The sequence below is a fragment of the Lethenteron reissneri genome, chromosome 41 (genome assembly GCF_015708825.2).
Source record: "Lethenteron reissneri isolate LAM-NWPU_2019-01 chromosome 41, ASM1570882v1, whole genome shotgun sequence".
Classification (NCBI taxonomy): Eukaryota; Metazoa; Chordata; class Hyperoartia; order Petromyzontiformes; family Petromyzontidae; genus Lethenteron; species Lethenteron reissneri.
Window position 1 is genome coordinate 550,001 of NC_083819.1, and position 15,667 is coordinate 565,667.

The 15,667-nt window shown below is 49.4% G+C and overlaps 1 protein-coding gene across 1 annotated transcript in view; it reads left to right on the forward strand.

The window, feature by feature from the left end:
• The window catches only part of LOC133352596 (protein cornichon homolog 3-like), a 37,380-nt gene extending 22,103 nt beyond the window's left edge, over positions 1-15,277 (forward strand). Inside the window, exons 4-6 of the mRNA XM_061568342.1 lie at positions 10,133-10,245; positions 10,907-11,056; positions 12,238-15,277. Of these exons, the coding sequence (XP_061424326.1) occupies positions 10,133-10,245; positions 10,907-11,056; positions 12,238-12,268 (294 nt within the window). The 3' untranslated portion in view covers positions 12,269-15,277. The remainder of the gene's footprint in view (positions 1-10,132; positions 10,246-10,906; positions 11,057-12,237) is intronic.
• Positions 15,278-15,667: the final 390 nt, after the last annotated feature.

The window sequence follows — 15,667 nt, forward strand, 5'->3', positions numbered from 1 at the left end:
ATTTCATGTCAGGGATCACATCCTTCACAGATGGGATCAGATCACGAATTGTATGTACTGTGCTAAATCGAACCTGGATCTTGTGTTTGCTCATGATTTTTGGAAATATTTTTGGTGACCCCTGCTATGTATGGCAAGATGATGGTTTGATTGGGTCTTCATGTGGTTCTTTCCCAACGGTTGGGGTGATAGTTTTACGGAATGTGTCGTCTGAATATCCATTCATCTTGAGGGCGTGGTGTACGTGCTCCAGTTCACTGGCTATGTGGTGATGGTCGGAAATGCATCGAGCTCTATGGTGCAGAGTTTTAATGAGGAAATTCTTCTGGGATGGATACATTAATTTAAAAAGAGGATTAAAGAATTAATTAATGTTCATGGAAGTCAGTTTCAACATTTGCTAAAATAAATGCAACAACCCGATGTGATTTCAATAAACAAATATAATAACCATGTTCTGACATTTGGCCAACCCTGTATATAAAAAAATGGGTTTTTGGTCATCAGCCAATTAGGTTTTGATATTTTGAGTCTCATCAGTAGCTCGACTTCGACGTGGTGGTCACCCATCCACCCAGCGCTATCCAGGCTCAAACCTGCTTAGATTCCGAGAGCTTTCGAGGTCAGTCGCACTCCGCGTGATTTGGCCGAAGGCTTCAACGATTACCATGGTGCAATCAGTCTGTGCAAGCCCTTGTCGTGTACGTCAGGTGGGTTAACGAATTAGAGGATCTTGGTGCAAGGAATGAAACGGGCCCCTGTCTAATGTCTCTCCCTTCTTCGTAGCCTGGCGCCTTGGGTCTATCTGACGCAGTTGCACCGCCTGCACACTCGATGCGCTGCACCACTCTCTTTGCAGAGGAGTCGCTATTGAAGTTTGATAACAATGTACACAATTCTATTGGCCCCCGAATAAATTAAGATCCGAGTTGATCCCTGGCCCAGACGTGAACTCGTGTGGCATTGTGAACGCGAGTTGAGTGATCTCAGTGTCATCTGTTGCGACATTTTCAAAAATACATTATCCTACATTGCATGTCTACAGAAAATACACAATTATCATTACTATGCTCATACATTAAGAAAAATAATTGCACGCAAGTTTATGAGCCGCAGGCCACAGAAACTCCTTATTTCGGCAAAATGTGTGAGTGTTTAGCTTCACGCATATGAACGGGAGTTGTGTAACAATCTCTAATGAGGGTCGTGTGCGCGTGTGTCTGTCACCTCCACCTGCACCTCACAGTCCCTGCGTGAGTTGACACCTCTGAGCTCTGCACATGCCACGGGTGAACTTTCAAACAGCAGAGAGCGTTCATAAATGAGCTGCGCACTTACTTTTGTTGTTGTTGTTGCCACTGAAGATTAATTAGTCCTGCCATCGTTATCATCGTTATTATTATTCATGCCTCCGGGCTGACGCGCCCGGATCAATCCCGACTCGGTGATCGTCTCTTAGCGAGCGGGCAGGTGGCTCCAGCAGCAGCGCGAGCGGCTTCACGTCGTCACGGAATGTGACGGGTTCCAAGTCCTGTAGTCGGGGGTTGACTCAGCCTATTATCCATCCTGGGTCGGTAAAATGACGACCACTTTCCAGAGGAAGCCAACAGTGTCTTATGGATAAACTCGCGCCATGATGGGAATGTAGAAATTCCACCACGGGCAGTAAACGTGGAAACAAACACCGCCTCATTGGCGCTGGGAATCCGAGTGGCTTTGGCGAATCCGTGCTGCGTCGTTCTTCATGGATGTGCCGTGTGACGCTGGAACACATGCTCGCTCCAAGTTTCGGGAGCTTCTTCCTAGAATCGAATTCGATTCAGCTCCACGTTATTGGCCGCTTCTGCGAGAAGTGACCAGAAGAAGCTGCCCAGCCAGCAGGTGAAACTAAAGAGTCACGGACACCGTGGCGAACACCGCGTGGTGCATCCCCAAAACGCCCCAGAGAGTTGCAGTCGTACTCTTTGGTTCTTTCGGTAAAGTCACGTAGTAGGTATAAAATAAATTACATCACGACGTTTCGGGCGCCACACAAGCGTCCGTCATCAGGTGTCGTGTTGACAAAAGTGGTCGAAACGCCCCGACTGGGAGGAGAATTGTGGCGTGCCGGCTGGAGCGGTGGTGTAGCAGTTAGCGGCCTGTGCTACGCGCCCGGTAACCCGAGTTCGATTCCCACTCACGGTCAACACCAGTGACAATTACCTGAACCTCTCCTGGGCCTCCCCTAGGCCAACTCAACCTTAAATTACTTCCAGGAACAATGTGTAAACATTAGCATTGGGGAGGCGAAGACGGCCAGGCGTGGTGTTGGCCACTGACCCCCTCGTATGCCGTGCCGGCCTTTATAGGTGCTCGCTGATAGCACTTGCCCCTAAACTGTGCAACGGCTACACGGGGTATTTTTGCCTTTGTGTTGGAGAGGAGCGGTGGCACTTTTTGTCGTTGGGAATATTTAACTGGGAGGTTCGTGCTCCCAGGGGGAATTGAGGCCCGGAGGCAGATTGTGTAGGGAGCACGGGGTGGGAGGGAGGGCATTTGTTACACGTGAAGTTCCAATGTGCGGGGTAGCATGTTGTCGAGATCGGGTTTGTCATCTGCATGCATCGAGGGCGTTTTTGTTTTGTTTCACCGCTGGGAGATTGGGATTAAACCTGCAGGGGCTTGCTCTTCAAAACGTGGCTCTGGGAATTTAGAGGCATGCCGTGATAAGCGTGGCTGCAGGGTGTTGCGTTCTGCTCCCGAGTTGTGCAAACCTGAGTTCAATTCCAGGCGAGGGTTGATGCATCCCAATCTTAGTCTTTAAACATCATCATCATCATCATCATAATCGTTGTTATTATTGTCATCTAATCCTCATCATCATCCATTCATCATCATTACGAAGGTAATGATTATCACCATCATCATCATCATCCATTTATCATCATCGTTAGCATCGTCATCTCCGTCATCATCCCTCAGGAATAACTGCATGAACACCGCTTGGTGATGCTGCACCAGCAGCAGTGTCTCTCTGCACACATAAAACCTCTTGAGCAGGGCTCATCATGCTCAGCAGGTAAACATTCCATATTCCCACGGCAGTTGCTAGTCGCACCCATAGGGTGACCACTGTTAATATCGCACAAAGTGGTATCTACTTTATCAACCTTCTGATGGGTTAACCGATTGTGAGTCGAGGGCTCTAAACACATGCGCCATCACTCGGCAGGAAATCAATGGTGGTTGTCGCATGACTCATCCCCATCACAGGAATGTGGAATTTCCACCACAAGTTAAAAGCTGCCAAATGTAGGTGATCACTACCCACTGCTCGTTTGAGTGCGAATGCAGTTTTTGTTATTACAAACCTTATTCGCACAGAGTTTGCAATGAAACGTTTAAGAAAAAGCTGAACGAATTTAAATAAAAACGGCCACTTTTTATTTACCATAAGTTGAGTAGCTTTAACTGTGCTCTGCATCGCAATTATTTCATTTTAACAGCCACCGCAGGCATCATGCGCCGTCGTCTACGCATGATTTCTGCAACAGCACGTTGATTGTGAATGCGTGCAAATTGGATTAAATCCATCGCACGTAGCTTATGTAGACTAAAACCTTGTCCTATGTACCCTATCTGGAATTCACGCTACAGTAACACGCGTTAAAGGAGTTACAGCCCGGGTACGTCTTGAACTTGGACTCTATTAGGTCTTCAGCGGCAGTTCGTGATACGTCAGGGAAAGTCTGCGCTCAGAACCCCCGAACCGCTTCGACGACAAGCTCCTTCACCCCATTCTCCCCCCTTTCTGGAACGTCCCCGACCCTCCACAAATTCTCCTCCCCGACCCTCCACCCATTCGTTTGCTCCCCACGCTTTCTTAAACGACCCCTTCATTTATTTTTCTCGGGCCCTTTCAAATGTACCCCGATGGCCAATCGGACTGGAAGGGTTCTCTACCGTCCCACAATCAGATCATGTAAGTACGTTGAACTTCTTTCGCACCGTACGTAGCCAACCGTCCTCACCGAAGGTGCGGGGGTAAGGACAACACATTAAAGACAAAAAGCAGTTCTAAAGAAACGGGTTTTCAATGTAGATTTAAAGTGCAGATAGCGAGCCCCTTCTCAGTCTGATGCAGCCTGGCACCACGCATGCCCGGCCACCTTTGTTTCCATTTGTTTGCTGTTTAATTGCAGCAACATACACGCAGTATATCTTCTTTCAATACCGAGTAGGGTTGTTCAAATATTTTTTTTCATTTTCGGTAAACATATGAAAAATATATATGCTGAAATAAACATCTTACCGGTTTTGCCGCACAGGTATACAGTATATGTTCAGCAACAAATATAATATTTTAATCGAGAAACAGAGGTAAAATACCCAAGGGCCGCCGTGCCAGTTTCAAGTTTAGCGGGCTCCGATTGCAGAGTTCATTATCACGCTCAACAAGGACACATTTGCCGGCTCCTGACTCTCTGAACCGGTGATCGATTCTGTGAATGGTTTTCGGTTTTACAACTCGAATACCGAGTCAATACCGAGGGTCAGATAACAAAAAAAATCACCGGCGCTGTGCAACTCACCCAGGAATGGAACCTGGGGTCACTGGGTGTGTGGCGTCCTGGGTTTTCTGTAAACCGATGACACTGCTGTCAATGAGCACAGTGCAACGACGAGCACACACAGGACAAAGATCCCCCGTATAGCCTTAACTGTCTGTTGGGGCAAGTGCTGTTAGCGAGCACATATGAAGGCCGGCATAGCACACGAGGGGATGGGTGGCCAGCACCACGCCTGGCCCTCTTTGTCTCTCCAGTGGCGATGTTTACACACCACCCCAGGTGATCATTTTAGGCCGAATTGATCTAGGGGAGGTTCAAATATTCGCCACTGTTAGAATTGGTCTTGAGCGGGTGGTCGGAGAGTAGTGCGCTATCCACCGCGCCACCGCTCCCCTCTAACACACACACGCACGCGTACAACAAAGACACACACGGGCACACGCAATGAGTGATGGGGACACGCGCCCTGCAGGAGCTAATAGCGACGGGCTGGCTGTCTCATCAGAGACGGGAATCGCAGGAACAGCAGGCAGCCCATTCGCAAAATTGCATCGTTTTATTTCTACTCGTGAAAGTGAGAATATTTACTGGTATCCTCTGCTTTCGTAAATACATGTGTACAGTAGACGTCGCTGTGTATCTTTTTAAGTTTGCAAGGTCTCTTCTCGTGCTGGTCTCGTGGATATATTCTCCAGGATCCTCCGGGCGTTCCCTCCACATTTCGAAACGTGCGGAAGAGAATATTTGTCTACGACTATAAATTCCCACGTGTGATGATGACGACGATGATGACGACGATGATGATGACGATAATGACGGTGATGATGATGATGACGATGATGATGATGACGATGATGATGACGATGATGATGATGATGATGACGATGATGATGACGATGATGACGATGATGATGATGATGACGATGATGATGACGATGATGACGATGATGATGATGATGACGATGATGATGACGATGATGACGATGATGATGATGACGATGATGATGATGATGATGACGATGATGACGATGACGATGATGATGACGATGATGATGACGATGATGACGATGATGATGACGATGATGACGATGATGATGATGTTGATAACGATGATGATGATGACGATGATGACGATGATGATGATGTTGATGACGATGATGTTGATGACGATGAGCCACTTCTATGAGCTATCGTGTGTGGCCATATCGCCTCTGAATAAGAGGCGATAGCTCAGTGGCTTTACCTTGTAAAATGTTAATTTAGTATTGGCCCCTTCACTATGAGTCATATCGCTGTAAATGTAGGATCCAGTGATAAATAATGACATCTGGTTGTGTGTTGTGGAAAATGAAACTGCTACTTCCGTGTGTGTCTCTCTGTCAGTATGTTTCCTCTACGTGCCTCTACCCATTTGTCTCTCTGTCGCTGTCTCTTTCCATGTCTCTCTTCATTATTCTCCATCTGTCTCTCCGTTGTTTACTTTAATCCAACTCTATATCTGTATGTCTCTTTACACGTCTGTTTGTCTCTCTGTTCATCTCTATGTCTCACTCTGTGCCCATGTCTCTCTGTGTCTTTGTATGGCTCTCTGTGTCTTTGTGTTCCTCTTCGTGTCTCTCCGTTTGAATTGTCTTTCGCTGAGTGATATAATTACCAAAGATATCCTCATCTAGATAGTCAGAGAACTACCTCTTGTGGGTACCTTCTTGTTGTGCTGGTGGGTGCCTCACAGAAACCCTGTCTCTGTGTGACCTTGTCAAATTCGCTGGATTGCAGGCGCATCACTGCCAAACAGCCTGGTATTGTAAACAGGGACTCCCGTTTAGTGGAATCACCATGGGCCCCAGGCCCGGCTGATAATGCATGCTGGGCTGCCCACCATCTGTCATTACTCACCCTGTGCTGCTCAGACCAATTCCAACTGTCGGACAATCGCAAACTGGGCACCGAGTCCCTCAAGGGCAAGGCTTGCACGCGTCTTGGTCTGCCTCTTGAACGATCACTATCATCATCATCAGGCGCGGCGACAGAGTCAGTGGCAGATCTCACCATGGAGGCGTGAGCTTGCCCCCCCCCCCCCCCCATAACCTTGAGATCCCTAAAAATGCGACACCACGCCACACATGAGCACGCACACTAGCGACACCACGCACACTAGCGCACACATCATTTGGTGTGCGTCGATATACATTATTTATTTTTTCCATCCGTGCGGCACGTTATTTGAAACCTAGCAGCGTTTTGTTGCAAATCAAAAAGATGTAATCCAACTGGGAGCTCGTGTTTCCTGGAGCGAGCGAGGGAGGGAGCGAGGCAGGTGGCTGGCCGCTATGCATCTCACGCGATCTCACGAGAGGAGCGTCACTCTGAGCGGAGAGGCATATTGCAGACACGGTGCGTCTTACGCCGAGGCCCTCCTGGGAGGCAGTGGCCGGGGCAAAGGCCCCGTGTTTACACCCTTTTCTTCCCGGTCGTGAAATTGGGTTGTCACCTAAAGTTGTGGCGCTCATTCCCAGGCAAACACGTGTAGCGTGATTCACAGTGGAGAAGCAAAGACAAAGATTCCACCCCCTCCCCAAAGCTCACCACAGCCTTAATAGATGCTCCAACAGCCTTCAACGACTGTTGGAGCAAGTGCTGTTTGCGAGCATCTATTAAGGCTGTGTGGCCACTTCCACGCGTGGCCGCTTTTGTCTCCCCAGTGCTGATATTGACACACCGCAGCTGCAGGTACTAATTTAAGGCTGAGTAGACCTTGGGGAGACTCATGACCGGTTCAGATATCCGTCCCTGGTGTTGGCCGTGAGTGGAAATCGAATTCGGGTCCGGTGGCTTCGAAGTGCACTGCTCCTAACTGCTGCGCCACCGCTCTCCTACACACATGCATGTAAACACAAGCAGATACTCACAGCCATCTGCCCAATCGACAACTCGAGGGAGTAGGAGGACAGAATGTGCGAAATCGGCGTGCATTTACCAACAACTTCATGTGCACATCCAGACAGATTTGAAAAGTGCATTTGCTTCAGTTAAAACTGCTCACACACACGCACATTAATCACGTGTAATTGTCGTGTTCATCTTTGCACTTAATTGTAAGAAAACATCTTATTATGTCGAAGGCCGCAGAGCTTGGGCCACTTGTTGGTGCCCGGCGACTACTCCCCACTTGTCTGTGGTTCCCCCTCGCGCCTCTCAGTCGTCCTCTCTCTAGTGACTGTCGTGCAGCGCGTTACAAGTTATTGAGTTTCACTAGTAAGTAGCTCGACAGCTCAAAGTGCCCAGCTGGTGGACACGGTTGCTGCCAAACTTGACATCGGATCTGAGACCTCCAATACCCAAAACTGAGAGCTCAAATAGAACATCTGTTGTCTTTATTTAAGCGCATGTTTGCAAGTTGACTCTGCAAAGGAAAAGTAAAGAATTAAATTCAACTTATGTATCCAGGAGAACAAGACTGGGTCTCAAGATACCCCTTTAGTGGGGCCCTGCGCTGGGATTTGATGCCCAATTATTTTTTGGGATGAATAAACGGCCTCGTTGGAATTCCGCTTTGCCAATGCTCAAATATAGAATTGCGTTGCGTATTCACCAATTATCTAATTGGGTAGAGCCACGTCGGAATATCGTCCCCAATTGTGAAACTCAATGTCGAAGTCAAAGTGATTTCTTGCTCCAATGAGGGCTTTTTCCTGTTTCCAGCCCCAAGCCAGTGGTGTAAACTTGGCAGGGGCGAGTCTAATCACAGGTCAATTGCTGTGGGCTTCCCCACAAAGTAGCATTCGCTCCATCGGCCCCAGCGTGACGATCGGGCTCAGTGAACCCCCAACCAGGATTTGAACTCGCAACCTTCCGACTGCGACCCGCTCATTCTGCCGCTGAGTCAGCAGTGAGACCCGCGCAGGCTGCCGCCGCCGTCGTCTGCGAAGCGCAGCAGCGGCCTGGCCACAGCCTCACGCGACGTGGCCGTGGCGTGAACACGTTGCCGACGACACGATGCTCTGGCTTGCCGCCTGGCAACACGTTCATCGCGCAGCACAGACGTTGCGTCCCGAGTTCACCGCTTACGCTGATGTTGCTGGGAAATGTTGCGTCCACAAGGCACGTACGCCGATTGACTGAAATATAAAACGGACCTTTTATATTCAGATATTGTAAAACAAAACTTGGTATTTTTTTCTCGTAAATGTTTACTTGGTACCAAAGTACGTCCACAATTCTCAGCCACACGCAGCCGTTTTTATTGCGCGATTTAAACTTAAACTTTCCACTCAATTCATTGACCAGCACAACAATCGGTCACCACCTAAAGCTGGCAAAGGGCGATGAGCACATTGCCCGGAATGTGCTTGATCGCATCCGAGTTTAGCAGCTCAGCAGGATTGAGCCTGCATAGTGCTTCAATGGGCGATCTACAGGTTATTGTTGTTGTGTTTTTTTATAGCAAATATCCATGAAAGCCTCATCGAGTCTCAGTGACGACCCTGCATTGAGACGTCTGTCCACTTGATAGTCAAGACGTTTTTTTGCTGCTGTGAGTGGAAGGAAATCCGACTACCCTGGGAGAAAGCCGCGCACACACACACAGGGGCAGAGCGCTCCTGCACAGACGCGCCCATGGCGCACTTGGCCACCTTGCAGACTCGCGGGTCCAGGAGTTTCATCGATTGATACGATCCTCCAAGATTTGCCTTCAAAGCACTGGATGGGAGCGCACGGCTGAGGCGTAACACACATCGCTCAGCTGGCACTAATGATGTCCAGGCATCCGCCAGTGATGTAATCGTGTTCTTAGGTCGCGTGCGTTGATGATGTCAGCCCGGTCACCGGTGAATGCACACACACACAACAACACGTGATGTTACATTTCCTTCTGCACTTAATGTCGCTCAATTCGAGCTACGAGAACTAAACGTTGATTTGAGTGCCATGCGACGCCCATTACTCTGATGCAGCAGAGGTTGGGACGCTGCTGCTTCCATTTACTGTGCGGGCCAGAGTTCGGTTGAAAAGTGATCTCTACGACATTTGTCTCCGTGGGACAATTACCAACACGACGACATGTGCTGCTCTGAGAGCTTGGAGTAGAGTTTTCATCCTCAGTTTAACACGTCGTAGTCGTAGTAGGCTTTCGCGACCAATATCATACATAATAGAGGTTTTTGTTGGGTTATATCGTGTAAATATAAATGTGTCTGTGAACCCACCACCACCCGACACAGCCAATTAGTAAGGTGTGTCACGTGAACAGAACGTGTGTGTCACGTGAACAGAACGTGTGTGTCACGTGAACAGAACGTGCCAATGAGAGTAAACCCACCACATGAACAATCCGAGAACTGTGATGTTTTAGCCGGTAATTATAACCAACCTCATCAGGCGACAGCCAGAGTTGTGGAGGGATCCTCATCCTGTCTCGGTGTTCATCTATTCATCCTGCGTGCCACGACTGCAAGAGCACTATGGGGTACAATTGAGAAAGATCGACTTGCAGAAAACAACAGAAAGTTCCGGATCACTGCCGTGCGCCACGACGCCTGTCTGAGCCCTGCGCCCTCGTGCCGCCCTCTCGTCCCGAGCAGCTGGCGCTACCCGAGTACTTCATCCACTGCCTCTTCTGCGTGATGTTCCTGTGCGCTCTGGAGTGGCTGGCCCTTGCTGTCAACCTCCCCTTGTTCTGCTATCACAGCTGGAGGTGAAGTCTTCGTGCCCGCGCGTGGGCGTGTGTGTGTGCGCGCGTGCATGTATGTATGGGTGTGTGTGTGGGCATGTATGTGTGTGTGTGTGGGCATGTATGTGTGTGTGTGGGCATGTATGGGTGTGTGTGTGTGGGCATGTATGTGTGTGTGTGTGTGGGCATGTATGGGTGTGTGTGTGGGCATGTATGGGTGTGTGTGTGTGTGGGCATGTATGGGTGTGTGTGTGTGGGCATGTATGGGTGTTAATTCTAGATTTTAAGCTTTCGTGACTGCAAGGATTCATACTCTTAGTTTTTTCGGTAAAGTCACGTAGGTAAAAAATTAAATTAAAATTAATAAAAAATTAAATAATAAAAAATCTCGACGTTTCGGAGGCAACACAAGTCTCCGTCATCAGGTGGAACAGCCACAGCAAAATTACTGTAGTGAATAGTGAATAATTTTTCTGTGGCTCTTCGACCTGATGACGGAAGCTTGTGTTGCCTCCGAAACATCGTGATTTAATTGAGTTATTTTCATTTTATTATTTTTATTTTTTCATCTCGTGTGCCGTGTCGGCTTTCATCGGTGCTAATCGCAAACAGCACTTGCTCCAACAGTCTGTTAAGTACTACACGGGGGATCTCAATTGTCTTGTGTGTGGACAACAACACCCAGGTTCATGCAGAGCCCGGGCAAGCAATCAGCGGCGGACGCCACGCACGACCCCGGCACGGCGACACAAGCCGAGGTGCTGGCGTACTGCCGCCGAGAGGGCTGGTGCAAGCTGGGCTTCTACCTGCTCTCCTACTTCTACTACCTGTACAAGTGAGCGGGGCGCACAGGCGTCCAGTGGGTCTGGAGAGAGAGATACATGGATATTAAAATTGACATTCAAAAACTCGGAATACAAAGCAGATTCCGAAGCGGGTGAGACCAACAGGAGCTAGCGTGTGTATGTATGTTTTCTTCTTTCGCACCGTACGTAACCCACCGTGCTAGTAGGAGGTGCGGAGCGATACACCCTCAAAACTAAGGACCGACTGCATGGGGCCGTCTGAGATCGCTGCCCTACCGCGGCGGGGATAACGATCGGGAGCAAAATATTGATGGCAGGACGGTGATTTTGTTGCAACTAATTGATTCCTTCAGGAGATTGGGCTCAGTGCTGTCCACACGCCGAGTGCGGGATCTGTGCAGCTGCACAGCTGTGGTGCAGCTGTTGTGCAGCTGTGGTGCAGCTGTGGTGCAGCTGTGGTGCAGCTGTAGTGCAGCTGTGGTGCAGCTGTGGTGTAGCAGAAGCCTCCTCCAGCCAATGGGGCACGACGCTTAACGTCCTGAAAGAAATCAAAACAAGCATACGAATATCCGAGTCAGTGGCTGTATTTATACTGGAGGAATCTGATGAACTATAAAGCTCTTTTTCGCAGATGTTAAGTTATATAACTCAACATTCACAGACTACAACTCAATACAACCCTATATGAATAGACTTAAAAACTCAATGCTAATGGAGTAGCAAAAGCAATGCTAACGTATGAACAGAATTCAATAGAAATGTAATCATGGAATTGAACACTAATAGACTAAACGGACCCAACATTTTTACACTCAAACCAATACCAATAGAGTTGAAAACAAACAAACCTAATACACGCGAACACAGAGACACATAGAACCTAATGGAGACGAATGGAACCCAGTGATATACTCATTGACCCCGGTATAAATACGTCAGATAGACTAATAGAATCCAAAAATAATATCGATAAACTAAAATCACGCAATATTACCAGACATATACGAACGCAATAGACTCCATCAATTGTGAGGATCCAATAGAAGCTAAACACGCTGGGGCAGAAGCTCGCTCGCCAGTCGGTGGATTGAAGCAAATCACGAAATTCGCTTTTCTCTGCGGTGGCCAAACATCCAGACACGCGCCGTTCGTCTGCGTCAGGCAGCTGTGATGACATCCGCCTCCCCCCCCTCCCGTGTCCCCTGTGCAGCATGGTCTACAACATGATGAGTCCCGCGTAGAGGACTCGCTCATGGGCCGTGCTCCGGCTCGTCGATGGCTCGACAAAGACTCCCAGGGACGGTGCAACGTCAGAAGAAGACGTGGAGCAAGAGAGAGAGGGGGAGAGAGGGGGGGGGGAGAGGAAGCGGCGTCTTCCTGTGGCGAACATCCTTCAGACTCCTCCCGCTCGCACGCACCGGGCCGGCGGTGACGACTATCCCTTCAGCTCCTCCACCCGCACCTCGCTCGTCCATGTCCGACTCTTCCAACGTGGCTTGAGGGATGACGCCGAAGTTGTCGGTGGCTTCGCTGGACTTCCACGCGGCGTTTTCCACCGCCTGTGTGGACGACGGCATGGGGTGGAGCGCTTTCTCGCCACGCGCGTCGACCTGCAGCCTGGCGTCTTGTCCGTGAGTGGCCCCGGCCTGCCGACAGACAGCTCGTGCCAGCTTGGAGCCGAGTGCCGTCTCGGCTGGGAGAACTTGAAGGCCGAGGCGCAACTTCTTTTCACAGGGGTCCCCTTGAGCTGCTTGGATCCATTCGACTTTTCCTAAATCTGTGTAGTCCTGGTGCCGCCACCGCGTGCATAGTGACAGCGCACACGAAGCAACTTCTTATTTAAGCAGCTGACGGCCTGCAGAGATTCATCATCTCACGGGTGGGGACCCGATGGGCCATGGCCGTGTCACTCCACACGGCCCACGGTCAGGCGAAGAGGCCTACAACTTGTAAACAGCCCGCAAACAATACTCACAAACATTACTCACAAACAATACTCACACACAATACTCACAAACATTACTCACAAACAATACTCACAAACAATACTCACACACATTACTCACAAACAATACTCACACACAATACTCACAAACAATACTCACACACAATACTCACACACAATACTCACAAACATTACTCACAAACATTACTCACAAACAATACTTACTTAATTGGGTACTCGGGCGGGTGGGGTCAATGTTTTGAACCTGCTACTAACACCGTGTCTCTAATGTTAGCGCGCTCATTCACCTGTAAAGTTCACCCAGAATCGTTTGCACATTATTATTGAATAGCTCTAAGCTGTGTGTGTCGATGTGTGGTTCCACGGTGTTGTGTCTCAAAGTCCGATGTTGTCCACAGTCAGGAAAGGATTCCCCGCCCCCGGTGTGAGTTCATCTATCCGCAGACCAAACCTGGACACGTTTCTCATCGATACCAAACCGATGCATTCATTGTGACAGCAATAAAGTTGAACGCTATACCGGCAGATATCGGTCACAAACGATCCTTGCCACCTTAACACAGACGCCAGTTCGCAGGATGTCAGGGTCCAAGCTGGACAGGTGGCAACCTTCGCGCGTGCCCATGTGAGCCATCAACCTCTCCGTGTGAGCTCACAATACAAAAGTGAACGGCTCGGCGAGTGATTCGAGACATATCCCTCCTTCAGAGCAGAAAGGGGGCACAGGAGCGCTATCTTGTGTGAAGTTGCATATTGCACATCATGTCAACTGCATCGCTCTACGAGTCCACTTCATAGACGATGTCCAAGGCACCTTCAAGCTGTGTGAGCCGTCACTCGTTCTGGATGGGTCGTTAGCAGCGTTGTGAACCTGACGACCCAAGTTCAATTCCTGGCCTTGGCTAATATCCGTGGCGTGAACTGGGCCTGGCCCACCACCCCTACCCCACCGTTCACCAACCAACATTGACGAGTATGGTGAAGTATGGTCAAACAACCCCACGATGGACACAGTTCTGGGAGGCCTTCATCGAACAGTGGATTGAGAAAGGGCTAAAAATAATTTTTAGTTGGTTAGGAAAAAAACTGTCAATTTCATTAAAAATAAATTCGTGTGACGTTTCTGCAAATGTTTTAAGACAACACAGGGTAAATAAAGTGTTATCCCCAACTATAAGTCAATCTCTTTGCCCTCTCTGAACTATGAAAAGGTACGTCGGCCGAAACGTTAACCTTTCTCTGTTGTAAGGCGTTGTTAGGGCGCCGCGGTGGCTAGGAGATGTTAACTCCCTCGCCTGGTACACAGGAGGTCGTGGGTTCAATCCCGACCCTGACGCCTGCTGCTGTATACTTGGAGTCTGCGTCTCTCTCTCTCTCCCCCCGTGGTCGCGGGGAGTTTTTCTCCGGCTCCTCCGGTTTCCCCCTCCACGTTGATAATCAACATTGAGAATGAACATTGAGAATGAACATTGAGAATGAACATTGAGAATGAACATTGAGATTGAACATTGAGAATGAACATTGAGATTGAACATTCAGAGTCTTTGGCTGCGATACGTGTCCACTTGTGATGAGAAGCCGCTTCGTCGAGCTTTCACTTGCCATGGCCACGTCGCTTCTGAGAAGGCGCTATTCAGCTCAGTGGCCCTTACCTGGCCAAATACAAATAGTTTATAGTTTTTAATGCGGAAGGCGGTGAGTTTTATTTGTGTTTAAACTTGTGCTTGCAGACTTCATTGCCATAGCCGGTACCTCTGCTTTGTTTTGATTTCTCTGCGTGCAGCCGCCCTGTCTGCTCTGTCTCTTACGGGATGGGTTTTACTTTGACTAAATGAAGTGAAACACATCTTCGACCGGTCACAACGTGTAAGCACACAAGACGCTCCATGGCGCCACTGAGCGCCACACGTGGCGTGGACTGCACCGAGGTTGGCACAGCGAGTGGCAGGCACAGTCAGTGCGCCTGCGAGTCAGCTCGGTCAGTCAACGCTGGGCACCTGCTGGGTCTGCTCCGTCACCTTCTCCTGGCGGGTCTTCGACACTTTGACACGTGGCCTCAAAGTGCACCTAGCCTGGCACAAGCGCCGTGGTGACGTCACCGTCCCTTTGTGGTGAACGACGGTTGGTGTTGTTGTGTACCGGGGTGGCTTTCCCGTTTAGCAACACGTAGCTGTGCACATTTATATTCGGGCTGCAACTAATGAGTAATTGCATACATCACTCACATTCCTCCGTAGTCGATCGTGAATCGAGCAGAAGTTAACGACGCTTGTGTTCATTTTGACAGTCCGGTGCCGTGTTGAACAGAGCATCTTGGGGATGTCATCATTGTCTCATGATCCCTGAGCCACAAAGCGGCACCCGAATGAGAAGGGTGGGGGCAGGGGTGGCAGAGTGGTTTGCTAATTGTCCTTAACGGAACCCGCCCACCTGAGTTCAACTCCCGGCCATGGTTGACGTCCGCGGCGAGTGGCATCTGAACCGATCTTCACCCCCCCTCCTCCCTCCCCTCCCCCCTCCCCTCCCCCCTCCCCGACTTCACCAACCCACGCAGACCAGTCTGGGGAAGCATGGTTATAACAACCCAATGACTAACACACACACACACACCTGGGGAGGAGGCATTCATCCAGCCGTGGATTGACAAAGGGTTGTGAATTATGTATGATGAGTG